The sequence below is a fragment of the Microtus pennsylvanicus genome, chromosome 6, assembly GCF_037038515.1.
Source record: "Microtus pennsylvanicus isolate mMicPen1 chromosome 6, mMicPen1.hap1, whole genome shotgun sequence".
Taxonomy (NCBI): Eukaryota; Metazoa; Chordata; class Mammalia; order Rodentia; family Cricetidae; genus Microtus; species Microtus pennsylvanicus.
The window spans coordinates 53,559,697-53,584,196 of NC_134584.1; the positions used below are offsets into that span (position 1 = coordinate 53,559,697).

General features: G+C 40.6%; 1 protein-coding gene across 1 annotated transcript in view; it reads right to left on the bottom strand.

Moving 5' to 3' along the window:
* Ankrd31 (ankyrin repeat domain 31) overlaps positions 1–24,500 on the bottom strand; it is a 152,703-nt gene that overhangs the window by 48,034 nt on the left and 80,169 nt on the right. Inside the window, exons 13-18 of the mRNA XM_075976264.1 lie at positions 24,147–24,291; positions 23,824–23,876; positions 21,816–23,289; positions 21,116–21,286; positions 13,679–13,816; positions 12,758–12,900 (exon numbers count right to left, since the gene is read on the bottom strand). Coding sequence (XP_075832379.1) covers positions 12,758–12,900; positions 13,679–13,816; positions 21,116–21,286; positions 21,816–23,289; positions 23,824–23,876; positions 24,147–24,291 — 2,124 coding nt within the window. The remainder of the gene's footprint in view (positions 1–12,757; positions 12,901–13,678; positions 13,817–21,115; positions 21,287–21,815; positions 23,290–23,823; positions 23,877–24,146; positions 24,292–24,500) is intronic.

The following is a 24,500-nucleotide window of genomic DNA, read 5'->3' on the forward strand; positions in this document are numbered from 1 at the left end:
ACAAAAACACCCAAACATGCACACCACGAATCTTCCTCTTTGTTTCCTCTCTCTAGCTATTTTTCTTCTTCCTCCATAATAGTCGTCCATACATATAATTAAATCTAGATTCTGCATAGTAGATAAAATGGGATTTTTAAAAATTTCTTTTCCATTACTTTACCTTGTTCCCTCACCTTCCCCCATATTGGACTTCTTCTACTTTCACGTGCTGTGAATATATGCACATACATATATGCATGAGTGTATATATGTATGTACGTATATTAAATCTAGAATCTATATAGGAGAGAAAAGATGCAATATTTGTCTTTCTGAGTAAACAATTTCTATTTCTATGTACACAAAACAATTTCATTCTTCTTTACAGTTGAATAAAATTCTACTGAGTGTGTACACTACATCATCTCTATCCTCTGTTGCTGGATATGCAGCCTGGTCTCTTATATGACTATTGTGAATAGCACATCAATAAACATGTACTTACATTCTAGAGCAAGCTGACTGAAGCTCCCTTGGAATATGCAACAGAAGTAGTTGCTGCATTTGTGTAATATTTCGTAAGAGATGTTAATTTGTATTTTTGTTTACTTACAATTCCTTTGCCTGTTGCTTGGACTGGTGTGAAAATCACACGAGACTTGTAAACCTGTTAGGAACTATTTATTTTTTTCTGGAAGAGTTTGTCTACTAAAACTAGTATCATTTTCCCCTCTAAGTGAGGAAGTTAAGCTACCTGAACCTGACACCTCTACTGTGAGGTATTGGGTTTGCTTATCTTTTTTTTTATTTAACTTTATTTCATATGCATTGACATCAGATCCCCAGAACCTGGAGTTATAGACTGTTGTGAGTTGCTATGTGGGTGCTGGGAATTGAACCTGGGCTTATTTTTTTTAAACATAAATTCATTTTTCCCAGATGTAGAGTTCTAAGGATTATTTCAGTCTTTGTTTGTAAGCTTTGGTAGTTTGTGTCAAGGGAACAGCTTGTTTTATTTAAGTTGTTAAACTTAGTAGAGTAAGATTTTAACAACAGTCCCTTACCAGCCTCTTAATGTCTGTCATGTTTAAAATCTGGCCAGAAAAAAACTTCTAGAATTTTGTCAACTTTCTCAGAGAATAAGCTTTCCTTTTGTTAATTTTATTGTTTGCTTTGTTTTACTAATACTATTGTCTTTACTTTGGTCTTTTTGTTATTTTTAGAGTTTAAGAGGAATCTGAAGTCACTCAAGTTGTTTTCTTTTTGCTAATGCAAAATTTGAAGTTGTGAAAAATTAAAGTTCTAGATTTCATTAGACTGGGTATATAACTTTATTTGTTGAGCATTCTCTATCATGCTAAAACTCTGAATTCATTACTCCACACATGAGATAAAGGCAGGGGAATCCAGAGCTCAAGGTCATCCTCAGCTATAAGCAAGTTAGAGGCCATCCTGGAATACATGAGACTCCTTAGTAGAAACTCTAATATTGGTGGAAAGTCTTCCAGCTACTGGGAATATACATGGTATGTCTTTTCCTCACTTTCGCTTTATTTAACCATGCACTTTCTGACACTATTCTATACACCACAGGCCTAAGGCAATAGGGCCCCAATCAGCTGCAGACGAAAATCTCCAATACCATAAATTAAAATAAAGGTTTTCTCTTTATAAGATGTTAAGTATCTGTTACAGCAATAGAAAGCTATCAGTGATTGGATCATTTACATTGGAAATTATAATTACCAAGTCTGGGTTTGTTTGTCTGTTTATTTCTGTGAGACAGAGTCTTAGCAAGGGGGAAACATCACATGAGGGCGATGCAGAGGGGTACATAACTGAACAGACTAGGGCAGCACTGATCATTCTCTTGCTGCTCCTGCAAGCACGCTCTCGCCCCCTCCCTCATCTTTACATGACAGCTCTATGAAGGGATCAGAAACAACCATGCCTTGGTGCTTTTTCAATGATATATTGTTAGGTTGTTACCTATTTCTTCAAGTAGTAAATAATTTTCTTTATTATATGGATTTTACAATAGAATATTTCAATTTCTCATAACTATTTTGGCTATTCATATCTTTCATTTTACTTGAACACATTATTTCTACAGTGCAGTATTATTTTATTCCAAGCATTTAAAATTTCTTTTAAAGATATTTATAAAGTAAAAAAAATTCTTTTTCAAATCTATATAATTATCACATGTAGAATTTCATTCTTTTATAAATATGAATTTCCTTGAGTATAATCTTTCTTCTAGATTATTCTAACAATTCCTAACATTACAAATTACTTTGTTGTACATATATCAGAACTTTGCTGCATATTATTTTTTATGTGTACTAACTAGTATTTTGTTATATCTATGTACCCTATGCATGCATACCCTCAGAAGACATATAGGGCATCTGATCCCCTGAAACTGGAGTAACAGACAGTTGTGAACTGCCATGTGAGTAACCAGGTCCTTTGGAAGGTGTAGCCGTGTCTTAATATGGAACCATATATGCAGTCTCATGCTTTATTATTTTAATGCAACAATAAAGGAAATGAATTCCCTTAGCCATTGCTAATTTCAAAAAAGTTTGTGTTCCATATTCATTGTCTAAAAATTTTAAAATAGGGCTGGAGAGATGGGCCATTAAAGACTAGACTCAACCAAAAGGAACAAATTAAGATATATAACCATCTATAACTCAAGTTCTAGAAGATCTGATGCTTTCTTCTGGCTTCAGTGGGCATTGCATGTATATGACGCACAGATACACATGGAAGGCAAAACATTAAAACACATAAAACAAAGGAAATCTCAAAAGGGAGTGGTAACAAAGATTCCTGTGTTATTCTTGCCAGTTAGTTTATCTCAGTAAGTAAATGCAAGGTCCACTGAGAGAACCTGTCTCAAAACCTACACAAAGAGTGACTGAGCAAGAAACCTGTTGCTGACCTCTGGGTCCCATGGGCATGCACATGCATCTAAACACACACACACACACACACACACACACACACACACACACACACACACACACACACACACACACACAATGAAGTTTCAGCTTCAGTATTAATTTTTGCTACATGCTAAAAAGTTATCTAAAGTAAAAATACTGTATGCTGAGTCATCTAAAGAGCTTTCCTAAGCAGAAACATTGCATTTATATTCATACATTTCATTGTTGACGAAGAGAAGACTTTGTGTGGTGTCTTGAGAAGAATAGAACAGAAGACAATCCCACATAGATACCACCACATTACACCTGTCTTTTCCTTATGAACCACAGGTATATCCTTAATACAGTGATGTGATAAACTACTATACATACTGCAGTGTCCTGTGACATGTCTACTATACTGCAGTGTCCTGTGACATGTCTACTATACTGCAGTGTCCTGTGGAATGTCTACTATACTGCAGTGTCCTGTGACATGTCTACTATACTGCAGTGTCCTGTGACATGTCTACTATACTGCAGTGTCCTGTGGAATGTCTACTATACTGCAGTGTCCTGTGACATGTCTACTATACTGCAGTGTCCTGTGACATGTCTACTATACTGCAGTGTCCTGTGGAATGTCTACCACAGTGCAGTGTCCTGTGACATGTCTACTATACTGCAGTGTCCTGTGGAATGTCTACTATACTGCAGTGTCCTGTGACATGTCTACTATACTGCAGTGTCCTGTGACATGTCTACTATACTGCAGTGTCCTGTGGAATGTCTACTACACTGCAGTGTCCTGTGACATGTCTACTACACTGCAGTGTCCTGTGACATGTCTACTACACTGCAGTGTCCTGTGGAATGTCTACTATACTGCAGTGTCCTGTGACATGTCTACTATACTGCAGTGTCCTGTGGAATGTCTACTATACTGCAGTGTCCTGTGACATGTCTACTATACTGCAGTGTCCTGTGGAATGTCTACTATACTGCAGTGTCCTGTGACATGTCTACTATACTGCAGTGTCCTGTGACATGTCTACTATACTGCAGTGTCCTGTGGAATGTCTACTACACTGCAGTGTCCTGTGACATGTCTACTACACTGCAGTGTCCTGTGACATGTCTACTACACTGCAGTGTCCTGTGGAATGTCTACTATACTGCAGTGTCCTGTGACATGTCTACTATACTGCAGTGTCCTGTGGAATGTCTACTATACTGCAGTGTCCTGTGACATGTCTACTACACTGCAGTGTCCTGTGACATGTCTACTATACTGCAGTGTCCTGTGACATGTCTACTATACTGCAGTGTCCTGTGACATGTCTACTATACTGCAGTGTCCTGTGACATGTCTACTACACTGCAGTGTCCTGTGACATGTCTACTATACTGCAGTGTCCTGTGACATGTCTACTATACTGCAGTGTCCTGTGGAATGTCTACTACACTGCAGTGTCCTGTGACATGTCTACTATACTGCAGTGTCCTGTGGAATGTCTACTATACTGCAGTGTCCTGTGACATGTCTACTATACTGCAGTGTCCTGTGGAATGTCCCCTATACTGCAGTGTCCTGTGACATGTCTACTATACTGCAGTGTCCTGTGGATTGTCTACTACACTGCAGTGTCCTGTAGAATGTCTACTATACTGCAGTGTCCTGTGACATGTCTACTATACTGCAGTGTCCTGTGGAATGTCTACTATACTGCAGTGTCCTGTGACATGTCTACTATACTGCAGTGTCCTGTGGAATGTCATCTATACTGCAGTGTCCTGTGACATGTCTACTATACTGCAGTGTCCTGTGGATTGTCTACTACACTGCAGTGTCCTGTGACATGTCTACTATACTGCAGTGTCCTGTGACATGTCTACTATACTGCAGTGTCCTGTGGAATGTCTCCTATACTGCAGTGTCCTGTGACATGTCTACTATACTGCAGTGTCCTGTGGAATGTCTCCTATACTGCAGTGTCCTGTGACATGTCTACTATACTGCAGTGTCCTGTGACATGTCTACTATACTGCAGTGTCCTGTGGAATGTCTCCTATACTGCAGTGTCCTGTGACATGTCTCCTATACTGCAGTGTCCTGTGACATGTCTACCATACTGCAGTGTCCTGTGGAATGTCTACTACACTGCAGTGTCCTGTGACATGTCTACTATACTGCAGTGTCCTGTGACATGTCTACTATACTGCAGTGCCCTGTGGAATGTCTACTATACTGCAGTGTCCTGTGGAATGTCTACTATACTGCAGTGTCCTGTGACATGTCTACTATACTGCAGTGTCCTGTTGAATGTCTACTACACTGCAGTGTCCTGTGGAATGTCTACTATACTGCAGTGTCCTGTGGAATGTCATCTATACTGCAGTGTCCTGTGACATGTCTACTATACTGCAGTGTCCTGTGACATGTCTACTACACTGCAGTGTCCTGTGACATGTCTACTATACTGCAGTGTCCTGTGACATGTCTACTATACTGCAGTGTCCTGTGACATGTCTACTATACTGCAGTGTCCTGTGACATGTCTCCTATACTGCAGTGTCCTGTGACATGTCTACTATACTGCAGTGTCCTGTGGAATGTCTACTATACTGCAGTGTCCTGTGACATGTCTACTATACTGCAGTGTCCTGTGACATGTCTACTATACTGCAGTGTCCTGTGACATGTCTACTATACTGCAGTGTCCTGTGACATGTCTACTATACTGCAGTGTCCTGTGACATGTCTACTATACTGCAGTGTCCTGTTGAATGTCTACTACACTGCAGTGTCCTGTGGAATGTCTACTATACTGCAGTGTCCTGTGGAATGTCTACTACACTGCAGTGTCCTGTGACATGTCTCCTATACTGCAGTGTCCTGTGGAATGTCTACTATACTGCAGTGTCCTGTGACATGTCTACTATACTGCAGTGTCCTGTGACATGTCTACTATACTGCAGTGTCCTGTGACATGTCTACTATACTGCAGTGTCCTGTGACATGTCTACTATACTGCAGTGTCCTGTGGAATGTCTACTATACTGCAGTGTCCTGTGGAATGTCATCTATACTGCAGTGTCCTGTGACATGTCTACTATACTGCAGTGTCCTGTGACATGTCTACTATACTGCAGTGTCCTGTGACATGTCATCTATACTGCAGTGTCCTGTGGAATGTCTACTATACTGCAGTGTCCTGTGGAATGTCTCCTATACTGCAGTGTCCTGTGACATGTCTACCATACTGCAGTGTCCTGTGGAATGTCTACTATACTGCAGTGTCCTGTGACATGTCTACTATACTGCAGTGTCCTGTGGAATGTCTACTATACTGCAGTGTCCTGTGGAATGTCTCCTATACTGCAGTGTCCTGTGCAATGTCTACCATACTGCAGTGTCCTGTGACATGTCTACTATACTGCAGTGTCCTGTGACATGTCTACCATACTGCAGTGTCCTGTGACATGTCTACTATACTGCAGTGTCCTGTGACATGTCTACCATACTGCAGTGTCCTGTGACATGTCTACTATACTGCAGTGTCCTGTGACATGTCTACTACACTGCAGTGTCCTGTGGAATGTCTCCTATACTGCAGTGTCCTGTGACATGTCTACTATACTGCAGTGTCCTGTGACATGTCTACTATACTGCAGTGTCCTGTGGAATGTCTACTACACTGCAGTGTCCTGTGACATGTCTACTATACTGCAGTGTCCTGTGACATGTCTACTACACTGCAGTGTCCTGTGACATGTCTACTATACTGCAGTGTCCTGTGACATGTCTACTACACTGCAGTGTCCTGTGACATGTCTACTATACTGCAGTGTCCTGTGACATGTCTACTATACTGCAGTGTCCTGTGGAATGTCTACTACACTGCAGTGTCCTGTGACATGTCTACTACACTGCAGTGTCCTGTGACATGTCTACCACAGTGCAGTGTCCTGTGACATGTCTACTATACTGCAGTGTCCTGTGACATGTCTACTACACTGCAGTGTCCTGTGACATGTCTACTATACTGCAGTGTCCTGTGGAATGTCTACTATACTGCAGTGTCCTGTGACATGTCTACTATACTGCAGTGTCCTGTGACATGTCTACTATACTGCAGTGTCCTGTGGAATGTCTACTACACTGCAGTGTCCTGTGACATGTCTACTACACTGCAGTGTCCTGTGGAATGTCTCCTATACTGCAGTGTCCTGTGACATGTCTACTATACTGCAGTGTCCTGTGACATGTCTACTATACTGCAGTGTCCTGTGGAATGTCTACTATACTGCAGTGTCCTGTGACATGTCTACTATACTGCAGTGTCCTGTGACATGTCTACTATACTGCAGTGTCCTGTGACATGTCTACTATACTGCAGTGTCCTGTGACATGTCTACTATACTGCAGTGTCCTGTGACATGTCTACTATACTGCAGTGTCCTGTGACATGTCTACTATACTGCAGTGTCCTGTGGAATGTCTCCTATACTGCAGTGTCCTGTGACATGTCTACTATACTGCAGTGTCCTGTGACATGTCTACTATACTGCAGTGTCCTGTGGAATGTCTATTATACTGCAGTGTCCTGTGGAATGTTACTATTCTGCAGTGTCCTGTGACATGTCTACTATACTGCAGTGTCCTGTGACATGTCTACTATACTGCAGTGTCCTGTGACATGTCTACTATACTGCAGTGTCCTGTGACATGTCTCCTATACTGCAGTGTCCTGTGACATGTCTCCTATACTGCAGTGTCCTGTGGAATGTCTCCTATACTGCAGTGTCCTTTGGAATGTCTACTACACTGCAGTGTCCTGTAGAATGTCTACTATACTGCAGTGTCCTGTGACATGTCTACTATACTGCAGTGTCCTGTGACATGTCTACTATACTGCAGTGTCCTGTAGAATGTCTACTATACTGCAGTGTCCTGTGACATGTCTACTATACTGCAGTGTCCTGTGACATGTCTACTATACTGCAGTGTCCTGTGGAATGTCTACTATACTGCAGTGTCCTGTAGAATGTCTACTATACTGCAGTGTCCTGTGACATGTCTACTATACTGCAGTGTCCTGTGACATGTCTAATATACTGCAGTGTCCTGTGACATGTCTACTATACTGCAGTGTCCTGTGACATGTCTACTATACTGCAGTGTCCTGTGACATGTCTACTATACTGCAGTGTCCTGTGGAATGTCTACTATACTGCAGTGTCCTGTGACATGTCTACTATACTGCAGTGTCCTGTGACATGTCTACTATACTGCAGTGTCCTGTGACATGTCTACTATACTGCAGTGTCCTGTGACATGTCTACTACACTGCAGTGTCCTGTGACATGTCTACTACACTGCAGTTTCCTGTGACATGTCTACTACACTGCAGTGTCCTGTGACATGTCTACTACACTGCAGTGTCCTGTGACATGTCTACTATACTGCAGTGTCCTGTGGAATGTCTACTATACTGCAGTGTCCTGTGGAATGTCTACTACACTGCAGTGTCCTGTGGAATGTCTACTACACTGCAGTGTCCTGTGACATGTCTACCGTACTGCAGTGTCCTGTGGAATGTCTCCTATACTGCAGTGTCCTGTGACATGTCTACTATACTGCAGTGTCCTGTGACATGTCTACTATACTGCAGTGTCCTGTGACATGTCTACTATACTGCAGTGTCCTGTGACATGTCTACTATACTGCAGTGTCCTGTGACATGTCTACTACACTGCAGTGTCCTGTGGAATGTCTACTATACTGCAGTGTCCTGTGACATGTCTACTATACTGCAGTGTCCTGTGACATGTCTACTATACTGCAGTGTCCTGTGACATGTCTACTATACTGCAGTGTCCTGTGACATGTCTACTATACTGCAGTGTCCTGTGACATGTCTACTATACTGCAGTGTCCTGTGACATGTCTACTACACTGCAGTGTCCTGTGACATGTCTACTACACTGCAGTGTCCTGTGACATGTCTACTATACTGCAGTGTCCTGTGACATGTCTACTATACTGCAGTGTCCTGTGACATGTCTACTACACTGCAGTGTCCTGTGACATGTCTACTACACTGCAGTGTCCTGTGACATGTCTACTATACTGCAGTGTCCTGTGACATGTCTACTATACTGCAGTGTCCTGTGACATGTCTACTATACTGCAGTGTCCTGTGACATGTCTACTATACTGCAGTGTCCTGTGACATGTCATCTATACTGCAGTGTCCTGTGGAATGTCTACTATACTGCAGTGTCCTGTGACATGTCTACCACAGTGCAGTGTCCTGTGACATGTCTACTATACTGCAGTGTCCTGTGACATGTCTACCACAGTGCAGTGTCCTGTGACATGTCTACTATACCGCAGTGTCCTGTGACATGTCTACCACAGTGCAGTGTCCTGTGACATGTCTACTACACTGCAGTGTCCTGTGACATGTCTACTATACTGCAGTGTCCTGTGACATGTCTACTATACTGCAGTGTCCTGTGGAATGTCTACTATACTGCAGTGTCCTGTGACATGTCTACTACACTGCAGTGTCCTGTGACATGTCTACTATACTGCAGTGTCCTGTGACATGTCTACCACAGTGCAGTGTCCTGTGACATGTCTACTACACTGCAGTGTCCTGTGACATGTCTACTATACTGCAGTGTCCTGTGACATGTCTACTATACTGCAGTGTCCTGTGACATGTCTACTATACCGCAGTGTCCTGTGACATGTCTACCACAGTGCAGTGTCCTGTGACATGTCTACTACACTGCAGTGTCCTGTGACATGTCTACTATACTGCAGTGTCCTGTGACATGTCTACTATACTGCAGTGTCCTGTGGAATGTCTACTATACTGCAGTGTCCTGTGACATGTCTACTACACTGCAGTGTCCTGTGACATGTCTACTATACTGCAGTGTCCTGTGACATGTCTACCACAGTGCAGTGTCCTGTGACATGTCTACTACACTGCAGTGTCCTGTGACATGTCTACTATACTGCAGTGTCCTGTGACATGTCTACTATACTGCAGTGTCCTGTGACATGTCTACTATACTGCAGTGTCCTGTGGAATGTCTACTATACTGCAGTGTCCTGTGACATGTCTACTACACTGCAGTGTCCTGTGACATGTCTACTATACTGCAGTGTCCTGTGGAATGTCTACCATACTGCAGTGTCCTGTGACATGTCTACTATACTGCAGTGTCCTGTGACATGTCTACTATACTGCAGTGTCCTGTGACATGTCTACTATACTGCAGTGTCCTGTGACATGTCTACTATACTGCAGTGTCCTGTGGAATGTCTACTATACTGCAGTGTCCTGTGACATGTCTACTATACTGCAGTGTCCTGTGACATGTCTACTACACTGCAGTGTCCTGTGACATGTCTACTACACTGCAGTGTCCTGTGGAATGTCATCTATACTGCAGTGTCCTGTGACATGTCTACTATACTGCAGTGTCCTGTGGAATGTCATCTATACTGCAGTGTCCTGTGACATGTCTACTATACTGCAGTGCCCTGTGGAATGTCTACTATACTGCAGTGTCCTGTGACATGTCTACTATACTGCAGTGCCCTGTGGAATGTCTACTATACTGCAGTGTCCTGTGACATGTCTACTATACTGCAGTGTCCTGTGACATGTCTACTATACTGCAGTGTCCTGTGACATGTCTACTACACTGCAGTGTCCTGTGGAATGTCTACTATACTGCAGTGTCCTGTGACATGTCTACTATACTGCAGTGTCCTGTGACATGTCTACTATACTGCAGTGTCCTGTGGAATGTCATCTATACTGCAGTGTCCTGTGACATGTCTACTATACTGCAGTGTCCTATGGAATGTCTACTATACTGCAGTGTCCTGTGGAATGTCTACTATACTGCAGTGTCCTGTGACATGTCTACTATACTGCAGTGTCCTGTGACATGTCTACTATACTGCAGTGTCCTGTGACATGTCTACTATACTGCAGTGTCCTGTGACATGTCTACTATACTGCAGTGTCCTGTGACATGTCTACTATACTGCAGTGTCCTGTGGAATGTCTACTATACTGCAGTGTCCTGTGACATGTCTACTATACTGCAGTGTCCTGTGACATGTCTACTACACTGCAGTGTCCTGTGACATGTCTACTATACTGCAGTGTCCTGTGACATGTCTACTATACTGCAGTGTCCTGTGGAATGTCTACTATACTGCAGTGTCCTGTGGAATGTCTACTATACTGCAGTGTCCTGTGACATGTCTACTATACTGCAGTGTCCTGTGGAATGTCTACTATACTGCAGTGTCCTGTGACATGTCTACTATACTGCAGTGTCCTGTGACATGTCTACTATACTGCAGTGTCCTGTGACATGTCTACTATACTGCAGTGTCCTGTGGAATGTCTACTACACTGCAGTGTCCTGTGGAATGTCTACTATACTGCAGTGTCCTGTGGAATGTCTACTATACTGCAGTGTCCTGTGACATGTCTACTATACTGCAGTGTCCTGTGGAATGTCTACTATACTGCAGTGTCCTGTGACATGTCTACTATACTGCAGTGTCCTGTGACATGTCTACTATACTGCAGTGTCCTGTGACATGTCTACTATACTGCAGTGTCCTGTGGAATGTCTACTACACTGCAGTGTCCTGTGGAATGTCTACTATACTGCAGTGTCCTGTGGAATGTCTACTATACTGCAGTGTCCTGTGACATGTCTACTATACTGCAGTGTCCTGTGGAATGTCTACTATACTGCAGTGTCCTGTGACATGTCTACTATACTGCAGTGTCCTGTGGAATGTCTACTATACTGCAGTGTCCTGTGACATGTCTACTATACTGCAGTGTCCTGTGACATGTCTACTATACTGCAGTGTCCTGTGACATGTCTACTATACTGCAGTGTCCTGTGGAATGTCTACTATACTGCAGTGTCCTGTGACATGTCTACTATACTGCAGTGTCCTGTGACATGTCTACTATACTGCAGTGTCCTGTGGAATGTCTACTATACTGCAGTGTCCTGTGACATGTCTACCATACTGCAGTGTCCTGTGACATGTCTACTACACTGCAGTGTCCTGTGACATGTCTACTATACTGCAGTGTCCTGTGACATGTCTACTATACTGCAGTGTCCTGTGGAATGTCTACTATACTGCAGTGTCCTGTGACATGTCTACTACACTGCAGTGTCCTGTGGAATGTCTACTATACTGCAGTGTCCTGTGACATGTCTACCACAGTGCAGTGTCCTGTGACATGTCTACTACACTGCCTGGCAGAGGAAGGTAAAGTAAGTGACAATAAGCTTCCAGGCAGCAATCACTTCATGCCATCCCCTCACCCAGGTCAGAAAAGAACACCTTGGGTGGGTGTGGGGCTCATGCTGCCTCCCAGTACGCAGGACGTTGAGGTAGAAGCCTTTTAAGTTTGAAGCCGGTGTCAGTTATATGTTAAGATCCTGTCTCAGAAAATAAAATAATTATTATATGTATCAACACTAATATTAGACCCTTTATGCAAATCACTTTAGACAACTGAAAAGATTTACAGAATGTTATCTTCTGACCTACATGACATACATGCTAAGCAATGAAAAAATGAGTTATTAAAATATTTACTGATTTTCTAATCAACACACAACATTCTAACTTCATTCATAATTTTAGCAGGCTTTAAAACCATGTATTAGTATAAGCAATCACGTTAGTTCTGACTTTAAAATACTTTCATTTCTTCCACTGTGTCCCTAAGCAAACAGAAGCCTAATGTGACAAGTGCCATTACCTTTAAATGATTGCCCACAGCAGCGCCATGTAAAGGCGGCATTCCATCTACATTTTCACAGTTTACATTTGCACCAGCTTTTAATAGCTCAATAATTACATCATTAAATCCCTCACTAGATGCCTCATGAAGGGGTGTCCAACCTGGAAAAGATAAAAAGGAGAAATAATAAAGCTGTTCCATACCTACTGAGATTCATGTAATATGTGTTTAGGGGCTCTTGTGTTAGTGGACTGAATGACTCTACCGAAATATATGTACATGTACTAAATATTGAACAAGAAATAGTATTAACATTACTGCTTTAAGACATACAGGATTCATTTTGGAGAAAAATATTATGCCATCATAAATGCTGTTGATAGAGGCATGCTAATCAGTTCAACCTGCTTCAGCTCAGGTTTGACAGTATTTAGCTTCATATCTCGGGTTTGCGTGGCGACATTTCTATTTAAAGGGCACCTTATTCTGTAAACCTTTCAATTCCCTTCTTTATTTATACAAGACTATTTTATGTATAAGCAAAATGTCACAAAATCAACTCTTTAGAACAGGGTTAGAATAAGAAATAGACAGGAAAGGAGTGATATAAAGGGAGCAGGGAGAAGAATGGGCAGAGAGCTGGGTCAGTGCATTTTCTCTGGAGTCAGGGCATGGGACTAAGGCTTCCAAGGAAAAGCCTGACAACACCCTTTACCCCCATTCCGTGCACCCTCTGAATGAATGTTCCCTGTTATAAGAACTGCTTCAAACAAGACAGTCATTTCAACAGTGAGAAATCTTATTCACCAAATTAAAATATGGTATAAAAAGACAGTTCAAAGTTAGTCAATTACCAGCCAGCATCAAAATTGGGGGCAAAGGAAAAAACAGTATTTCAGTGAGTTAAAATTAAAAACACAACAGTTAAGAGGACCCAACCTGTATTATCTTTTAGATTTACATCTGCTCCAGATGCTATTAGAACCTTCACTAGGGACAGATCTCCTCCTCTGGAAGCCACATGCAGCAGGCTCTTTCCTTTGGCATTCCTCTTCCGGATTCTAGCTGTGTTCACTTCTGCAACTGTATCAAGCAAATCTGAGACTTATTTTATGCAAGATGCTCATTGTTAAAAATGACTTTAGAAAATATAGTTCTACTGTCTAACAATATCTCAACAGGATGCACCACACCAAACACGTGTAACACTGCTTTAAAAAAGAAAGAAAGAGAAAGTGTTTGTTTTAGGTCAAATTTCAGGTAAGAGTCCATCACCACTGGGGGGGGGGGGGGACATACAGGAACAGGAGTTTGAAAGAACTGGTTAATAATCTTGTAAACTGACTATATTTAAGTATTCAGAAGGGATATAAGAGATAAAACTTCTGAAACGCTAGAACACTTTAATGATAAAATTGATACTGCCTACTGGATACCATGTATCATTTTGCTAGTTGCCCTCTCCTCTAAGGTGCTTCTAAACTGGGAACCTATATGTTAACATTCAGAGTTAGTTCACAGTAGCTGAGTTATAAAGAAATAATTTATTTTTAAAACTGTATCTTGATTTTTTGGGCATATATCAGAGGACTGAGAAAATTGTTTGCTGCTTTTGGTTTAATCCCAGTTTGAGCAGAAATCATAGTGTTTTGCGCTCATTCTAGCAACTGTCAGTCAAGCACAGCCAGACACACTTGTTTCCGTTCTGCGCTCATCTCACTCTGTTATCCTCTAACAACCGGTACACCCTTTTCTTAAGATAACCAAGCTCTGGTTTTATGGAAACTTTCAGGATGTGTATATTAGTGCACACCTGGTATCCCAACACTCAGTGGGAGGCCGAGGCATCAGAATCATGAGTTCTAAGTCAATTTGGGCTATATAGTAAAACCCTTCTCAAAAACCAAACCAAACCCCTCTTCCTATAGCTGTTTCTCAATGTATGTGTCCCTGCCACACATGGTACCAAGTAACAAGGTGGCCTTTGAGGTTCTCTACTTTTTTTATATAAAAAATTCAGTACAAAATCATTTTCTAAAGAATCCCTTTAAAGTCATTTCTTTGCAGTGTAAATTACAGAGATTAAGTGGGAACTAAACCAATGAACAGATCTGTTTTCCCCGTTTCCTCCCCATACTTGCTACACTGCAGTGATGGGTATTTTTTTTTTTTTAACTATCAAAGAAAATACAGGAGAAAAGAACAGAGGATAGATTTGAACAGATTTGGGAAGCAGAACTGAAAAGTCACTGATAAAGAATGAATTGCCTTAGCAGAGTGTGGCATGGCCTGCAAGGAGAATCATGGAAAAAGCCGTTCTGAACCCAGGCAATGAGCACCTGGAGTCATAAGTTACCCTGGAAGAAATATGTGTGAACACAGGAAAACTGACCAAAAGCTAACACAGAGTAAAGTTGGGACTCTGAGTTGACTGGCAACCACACACTTTATCTTATACACCCACCCAAAATCCAGAAACCTAGAGGTTTATTTTCCACATTAAACACACCAGATAAGAAGGAGACAGATATAAAAGCAAAACAGAGAGTTAGGGTAAGAAACAAAGAACATTCATTAGTGCCACTTAGTAAATCTGCCACAAAGACAGATGCTCCAGGTCAAACCTAGAGAGAAAACTCTAAAACCTCCTCTTACAGATTTCTATCTTCTCATCTTTGTGGTTTTGTGGAATTATCTCCCTTGAATAATTTCTTCCAACCAAAAGAACACTTCAACACTGTTAAGAGTATAATATTAACTTCTTTCATGAGGTCACCAAAGATTACAATGCTTGCTATCTTCCTACAGACTCATTCCCTTGCCTTCAGCTTTCACTTTCTGATGAAGAAGAATCTATATTGGAGAAATCCATTCAGCAAGAAATTGAAGATGGCCCCCCGTCCACAGGAACTGATGCCTTCAGTACAACATGTTTAAGGAACTGTTTCCTCAATCGCATGACCTTGGAAGTCCTTCCCTACTCTGAGCTGCAGGTGAGAGCCAGTCCCAACAGCATCTCTACTGAAGCCCTGTGAAAGTTACTGATAGGACCTGGCAAAGTGGTGTCAATTCCTGATCTATGACACTGGGAGACAAAAAACTGCTGCTTAAAAAAAAAACTATTAAGTTTGTAATAGCATCTCACTTACTGAAGCAGACTCTCTAAGGCAGGACCAGGAAATCTGTGCTTTAACAAGCCGTCTGATGCAAGTGAAAGTTAGAGAACTACCACATTAAGCATGAGACTCTTCCTACTATTTGTCAAACATCAGCAATTAAACATGTAACTTTAAGGTAACAGATAAAAGATAATTCTCTCCATCAACCAAAGAATGGATAAAGAAATTGTGGCATATTTATTTACACATTTGAGTATTACTCAGCTGTTAAAAATAATGACATAATGAAATCTGCAGGCAAATAAACAGAACCAAAAAAAAATCATCCTGAGTGAGGTAAGCCAGATCCTGAAAGACAAAATGGTATGTTCTCATTTATAAGTGGACATTAGCTATAAATCATGCTACAACCCATAACCACGAAGAGGCTAAATAACAAGGAGGGCTCAAGTGGGGACACATGGATTTCCCTGGGAAGGGGAAATAGAACAGATTTTGTGGATGGGCTGGGAACAGGATGGTCCAGGCATGGGGAGGGAGGAATGGAGAGAGTACTGGAAGAGATGACTAGAACTGGGAGACACTTGCTGGGGTGATATAGAAACCAACACAGTAAAAGCTCCCTGGAATCTATGAGAGTGATCCTAGCTAAATCTAGTAAAGGGGGATACAGGGCCAGAACTGGCCATCTTCTTTAACCAGACAAGGCTCCCAGCAGTGAAACGGGGACATCAACCTAGCCACAAAATGTTCAACCCATATGTCCAGCCTGCAAGATGTCTTGGGGTAATGGTGGCACAGAACTTGTGGGAGTGGCCAACCAATGACCAGTCCAACTTGAGGCCTACATCATGAGAGGAAGACCATGTCTGACACTTCATGGATGGCCACGAACCAGAGATTGGGAAGCCTAGAGACCCAGGGGAGAACCAAATATGACTGCCAAAACAAACAAGAAAACAAAACACCCAACCAAATAAACATACACAAGCCAACAACACAAAACCCCTCCAAACTCAATGAAACGATTCCTAATGATATTCTGCTATACTCATAGATTAGTGACTAGCCAGTTGTCAACAGAGAAGCACTGTCCAGCAACTGATGGCAAAAGATGCAATAACCCACAGCCAAACACTAGGTGAAGAGGGGGAAGAAGGATTCTAGGAACCAGAGGAGTCAAGGACACCATGAGAACATGACTCACAGCCTCAACTAAGCAGGGCTCATAGAGACTGAAGCAACAATCATGGACCCTGTATGGATCTGACCGAGGTCCTCTGTATATGCATTATGGTTGTATAGCTTGGTGTTTGTATGGGACTCTGAACAGTGAAGTGGGGCATATCTGATGCTTTTGCCTACTCGTGGAATCCTTATCCTCCTACGGGGTCACCTTTTCCAGTTAGCCTTTGTGTCTAGTCTTAATGTAATTTGTTATGCCATGTTTGGTTTAAACCCATGGGAGGCCTGTTTGTTTGTTTCTGAAGGGAAATGGAGGAGTGGATCTGAGTGACTGTAAGTAGTAGAGGTAGGGGAAACTGCAGTCAGGATACAACTTATGTAAAAAATAAAATTGAAAAAAAAGATTATTCTCTATAAAATAGGTTCTTGAGTTACAGGGATTATAATATTTTCAAAGCTATTTTCATGTATGCTAGTCTGGAACTTGCTGTGTAGACCTGACTGGTGTAACATGAGGGCCTACCCCGCTGAAAAAGGTACTGAGCCATGTGGCTAACATATACTAGAATAATGGGCTAATATAAGTTATAAGAGTTAATACAAAGCCTGAGCTAATTGGTCAATCAGTTTATAACTTATGGAAAATCTCTGTGTGATTTCTTTGGGGCCAAACGGCTGTGGGACTTGGTGGGAGGACAGAAATCCCAACAAGCAGGTCCTCATGTTACAAATAGCTCCAACATGTGGACAACTATATCCACATAAAACCTGAGACAGCTTGCTTGGGTCTGCTCTGCTTGCTAAAGGCAAGTGCTCTCATTTAAGAGAGGCTTCCTGACTCAGCTTTAGCTGCAAAACCCTGCAGCTCTTTTAAAAGGTCCTGCCACAAAACATTTAAATGGTGTTGATGAAAAGCTGACCGCTTGCTTTTCGATTTTCAGCTGTAGCATGAAAAAAAGCCATGCTGTTTTAAAATGTGGGCTTTCTGGGCAGTCTTGCCAGGGCAATCTTTGACTCTTTCAGGCAGGTGGTCCAACTATGGAACATTTGAGTGTAGTTTGCTACAGCTTGCTTGCTGGCAGGGACCTTGAAACGCCACAGAGTTGTGGCAATAAACATGGCTCCAGCGGTTCTGAGGCTGAAATCTCAGAAAGCTAAGAAATGGCTATATTCAGCCGTCAAAGCCATGGCTTTAATCCTACCCATATTGCTTAACAAATTAAAGACTTATGTGGTCAGAAAAAGAGAGAGAGAGATACAGTAAAGAGAGATTCAAAGGTGAATAAAACCTATAAATGGTTTACAGTATGTTAAAAATATATGCAGGCAAAAGGTTAAGGTCCTTAAAATAAAAAAGAAAGAAAGAGTAGTTGGGTATGGTGGTACACAACTTTAATCCCAACACTTGGGAGACAGAGGCAGGTAGACCTCTGTGAATTCAAGGTGTGAGGGTACACACCTTTAATCCTAGCAGGTAGATCTCTGTGAGTTCAAGGACAGCCTGGTCTATAGAGGGAGTACCAGGACAGCCAAAGTTACACAGAGAACCTATCTCAAAAACCCAAAAGTTAAAGTAAAAATAAAAAAATAGAGTTTAAAATAAAGCCGCATATAGATGGAAAACACACAGAGAATCTTGATACTGTATGTTATTATGCTCTCTTTGAATTGTTTGAATGCCGAGGAAGGAGCAACAGCTGCTAAAAGATATTTGCTTATAAATGCTGCTGAATTAATCCAAGATAGGTATTTTGAAAATAACTTGACTTCAAAATTGAAGTCAAAAGGTATGTTACTTTGGAGAAGAGATTTTGCTTTTGTTTCCACAGGAAATGAGAGGCTGTGGATTCATTCTGAGTTAAGAAAAATCAGGTTTGATCAAGGAAGACCACCTGAGAAACCTCCAGTAGGAACAGATGGCCCAGATGTCTGAGTTCTACATCCAGAACAGATTCAAGACTGCTGCCTGAGATGATGTAGCCTCACAGGATACTCCAGTCATTACTTGAGGATAATTATAAATTTTCTTTAGGTCCCCATAAGATTATCAGTGCCCCCAACCAGCAGGAAGTAGCCTGGAAAACTACGCCCACATTCCCCAAAAAATAAACTATGGATATTTTCCTTTGTTAAAAAAAAGATGGGGAAGTGGTAATGGAGAATTGTCTATATTCTGTCAATTATAAATAAACGCTGATTGGCCAGTAGCCAGACAGGAAGTACAGGGAAGACAACCAGACAGGAAGTAGAGGTGGGTCAAGGAGAAGAGGAGAATTCTGGGAAGAAGGAAGCCCATTCCTCCGCAGTCCTGCCCAGACACGGAAGAAGGAAGATGTGACCTGCCCTGCTGAAAAAGTTACCAAGCCATTTGGCTAACATATACTAAAATGGGCTAATATAAGTTATAAGAGCCAATACAAAGCCTGAGCTTATGGAGACTCTCTGTGTGATTTCTTTGGGGCCAAACGACTGTGGGACCTGGTGGGAGGACAGAAACTCCAACAAGCTGGCCCTCATGTTACAGACTGGCCTGGAACTCAGAGAGATCTGCTTGTCTCTGCCTCCTGAGTTCTGGGGTTAAAGGCGTGCACGTTCAGTCTCAGCTATGCCATTACATTTTCAACATCTAAAACTCTGTATTGTTGTGATAATTCCTTCTCTTTTTCTATTTAAAAATGAAATATTCTTGAATTCTGCTTCACTGGTATATGTTAGATCTGTGTAGTTTACTTTGATGTTTCTTTCATATTGGAGCACTTCATAAATAGCTGGTGATCTTTGTCTATATTTAAGTGAGGGAAATTAAAATACAGATTGGAAAGCTGTGGCTGGTAAGAGTGCAGTAGAAGAGAAGGCATGGTTAAATTCACTGCTGGACAGTTGGGGGATAAGCTAGTATTAGGGAATCTCCTGAGGTCAATATCGAGAATTCTCAATCCCCTGTCCAAGTTACTTATAATTTAGTGGAAGGATATACATAAACAAAATTATACTTAACATGATTACATGCTACTAAGGAAGTATATTAGTTTCTTGGGTCAGCTTTAACATCTTATAAGCCAGTTGCATTTAAGCAACATAAATTTATTTTGTTATCTGAAATCTAGAATCAAGGTACCAGCAAGGACATAACTGGAAGCACTAGGGTACAAGTCTTCCTTGCCTCTTCTAAATTCTGGTGGCTGTTGACATTCTTTGGCTTTCCCAACTTGAGGTTACATGAACTCCTTTACTTGATCTATGTGTCAAATTTTCCTCTTTCTCTTATAAAGAAGTGTTTGATTAGATTTAGGGTTCATCTAGATCATTCAGAATGGTTTCACTCCAAAGATATTAATTTGATTATTTTTATAAGTATTCCTTTTCTAAAGAAGATAATAATACTCAGTCATTTACCATAGAGATGTTATTCACTAGTTCCAGAGCCTCATTATGGAAGGCTCATCACTCAACATGTAGAAATGTATAAAATATGCCCACAAAGGTCTTCAATTTAAACAAGAGAGGGAAAATAAAAGAAGGCTCACACAGAAAATGCCTTGTCCAGCACCTTTTCTACCTCATAACAACATATAAACTGACTTTTCAGTACTTAATACTTAACCTGAGGTGGTCCAGGTTGTTGTTCATCACAGGATTAGCTCTAAGAACCACTAGAGAGGAGGTAGTTTGCCAGACAAATATACAGTTGATTAACGTGACAAAAATAGTGTCCATACTTCTTTAACAATCCTTAAAGGGCTAAATAGATGTGTCTTAAAAATCTGAGATATTACACAATCCTAATCCTCCCACTGAATATTCTTTTTGTCTTTGCTGTTCATCTCCTCTAATGTCACAAACTGAAAGCCATAGTCAGCAATATGACCAAAACGTATCTGGAGACTACTGGCTATACTCAAGTGGAACTTTAACAACAAATATAACTGAAATAATCTCACATCTAAATGAATGTTCTCCAGCATAAAAAACAAACAACTACCCACCAATTTAATTAAACATAGGAATTCTTTGAAGTAAAGTAGATAATGAGGTTTAATTATAAAACTTTGGTATAAATATTTATACAAACCTTGGCTGCAGGGAGCTTTCAAGGAACCTTTTCTTTCTCTGAAATTCTGGTCTCTTCCATGGTCTTGGGTATCACAAGGCATTTGAGTTGCTGAACCCACATTTTCCTTTTCCTCCCTGCAATTTCTTACAGTCCTTTCAGCTCTACTGGTATTTGTAGTTAACTCCTCATCTGAAACACAACCATTTAGATTATTAGTCTTGTAGTTCCGCTTACTTACCTTATGACAGGAAAATAAAACTCCTGTTCTCCCAGTTTCTGTTTCAAGAAGAACTCCTTGTGAGAAGCTTTTAGAATGTTTTCACAGAGTAGACTAAGTGTGCTGGTTGTAGTGATAATGGAGACACAATGAACACCAATTTTCTGCTATGAAAATGATATTAGGGTTTAAATACTAAATTAGTGCCATATTAAAAAGAGATAAAAAAATTGTAGACATTAAGTTTCGCTGGTATCAGTTTAGTAACGATCTTTGATAACAGTTTGACTTTCCAGGTAAGTGCTAGTCATCTGGGTAGCCCCGATGACAGAGCATACACCTCAACATCAGTCAAGCACAAATACCTTACTGAGCCTATCCACTTCCCAAATCACAACCTGTATGGTGGCCTCATCAGCTGGGTCACAGGGTAAATGGAGTTCAGCTGTAAATTTCTACAGGAGAGGTAAAAGTAATGTACAAATTGAGAAATATTAATACCTGATTTGTGAGCAATTTCCTTCTCTTCTCCTTGATCAAGGTGTATAGAGTTGGTCAATTCTTTATTCACATTGACAGTGGAATGAAAATCTGTGTTGTTCACGAGCTCATTCTCTGGAAGGTCTTGACTCCTTTCTTTAGCTTTAGTTACTTCTATTACTTGAGAATGAGTGTGTAAAGGACTATGTGAAGAACTTGGCTTTTGGCCTTCTATGGTATAATTCCTCTCAGTGTCTTGCTTCTTTTCCACATTATATGTATTAACTTGATTAACTAACAGAGTTGGCTCACTGTGGGAATTATTCTGGAATACTTTTAATAGCTCCACTTGACCAGTCAACTGTGAAACTTGCTGTTTTGAAGGTGATCTTGTACAAGACGTAGAATTGTGCTCAGAAATTGCATATGATTGATCTAAAGAAATCCCATATGTACACTGTTTACGATTTGGAATAGGTTGTTCATAAATTAATGTATCATTCAAATCACAATAATTAACAGATTTCTCCTGTGGATATGTAGTTTGGCTACCTGCTTTTAGCTCATTTTCTTGTAAAGAATAGTTTTCAGAAGATAAAAACCATCGAGAGTTCATTTTTTCTCCATCTGTTGTGGTTTCTTCATTATGACAGACGGCCATGCACTCTTCCTGAGATGCCGCAGACTTGACAGAGTTGTGGCAATCACTATCACTGTCAGCAAAGCGTCCTTTTATGAAGGAGAGGAAAGAATCTTCCCATTCATTAAGGTTCTTGCCTTTTTCATCTGAGCTATGGTTTTCAGGGGGCTTACATGGGCTACTGCATTGCTCTTGGTTAGTGTGAGGTTGTTGATCTACAGTTACATGTGGTAATTTTATTTCTTTATATAATGAAAGTTCGGAAAAGGAAACAGCTTTAGTTTGATCAATGGACTCTAAGAATTGCATTTCTTGACTATCTGATGAATCCAGATTGCTGGTATTTGGATTTTTGGAATTTAAACAAGCCTCATTATTGTTATCTGCATCATTTTTCAAGCTTGGTAGAGCTGGGGTAGAAAGTTCACAAGACTCTTTTGGAAGGTCATCAAGGGTTAGAGCGATATGCTGCTGCTGAGTGACTAATTTATCCATTCCCTTGGAAGAGGAAATAGCTGTTCCCTGACTTAAACTGCAGTCTCTGTCATCTGCTTGAGTCTTTTTATGTTGTGTATTTCTTCCTCTTTTACTTTTAGACATATTGGTTCTGCTGTCTTTCACACTGCGGACTCTGCTCCTTCTGAGTCCTGTAGAGTCTATTTGGTTAATAGTTGATTGCCTAGGCTTGGAATTTCCAAATTCGATGGTATTTTTCTGGCAATGTTCATATACATATTCTTTATTTACAGGTAAATTGTTTCTTTCTTTATTGATTTCTACATGTTCTGGTTCCTGTCTATTAGAATTTTCACTACAAATAAACTCAGTGTGATTATTAGAACTTAATTTTGGTTTCTATAAAAAAAACCAAAAAAATGATTAATTTCAATTTCAGATGTATATCTATACACTCTGTGATACACTTTTAAGGGAGCATTACAGGAGTATTTTCAAGACTAGAATCAGGCCAGTTTCTTCCTTTCCTCTCTAGAAGAATTATGGGTAAAGCCATGACTGAAATAGCAGATGAATCATAATCACCTAATGTAAACTTTACTGGACTGACAAGGGTAATTTTTACTCTTGTATTACTCTTAAATCAGAAAAATTTTGACATGGTTGAAAAATCCCAGACTCCATAAAGAACAAAAGAAAGGAAACTGCTTACAGTACATTACTGTGGTGTGCTACATTTACCTAATTGCTTCTCAGATTAACAGGCTAGAACCTTTTGGTATCTCATGCAATTATTTCAAAATGTCTTAAACCAAAGGTGAAGTTCCTAGCCTGACGAATGCTTCACTAATCTTTCTTTCCCTCAGCTAATCTATAAAAACAACCAGCAGATGCAAACCTGCAAAAACAGTTTATTGCTAAAGACATATATACCTTGTACTGGAATATATCGTCTACATTTGCTGGGTCAGTGCTCTTCCTTTGAGCTGCAAACAAAAGGAGAAAATGAAAGTAAACATCTTCCAGTTGTTAAGACTCTAAACTTTTAAAACCTACAAGTCTTTTGATTTGAGGGGCCTCTTCTCATGTACAATTGCAACAAGCAGTGAGTTTTATTAAAAAGATGAAACAAAGGTATCATTGAATGTACTTTCTCAAAACTTGTGTGGGAAACTAATTCAGTTTCTACAATCCTAAATTCAGTTTTTCTAACTCTATCAACATGATCAAAGTACAACAGAGTGGCTCAATCTTACCTGACAGGTGATGGTTTTTATGTTTAGGAATGTATTTCCTAAGGAGATTCTCCATAAAGGAATCCTTGGCCTCATCTAAAGCACATGTTCCATGGTCACTTTTAAGTAATGGGTCAGCTCCATTCAGAAGAAGTAACTCCGCCACCTAGATAAAGATTGTTCACATAAAGGAGCCCAGACAGAGAGTGTATTATTTCAACAACGCAGAGTCAGGCGTTACCTATAAAATCTTTGTCCAGTAAGAGCAATTAGTAATTGCCCCGAGTTATAATTAGTTTAAAAAGAAAATCCTTTCTCTTATAAAACAACAAAACAAGCAAACAAACAAAACAAGAAAAAGGGAGAGAAGAGAAG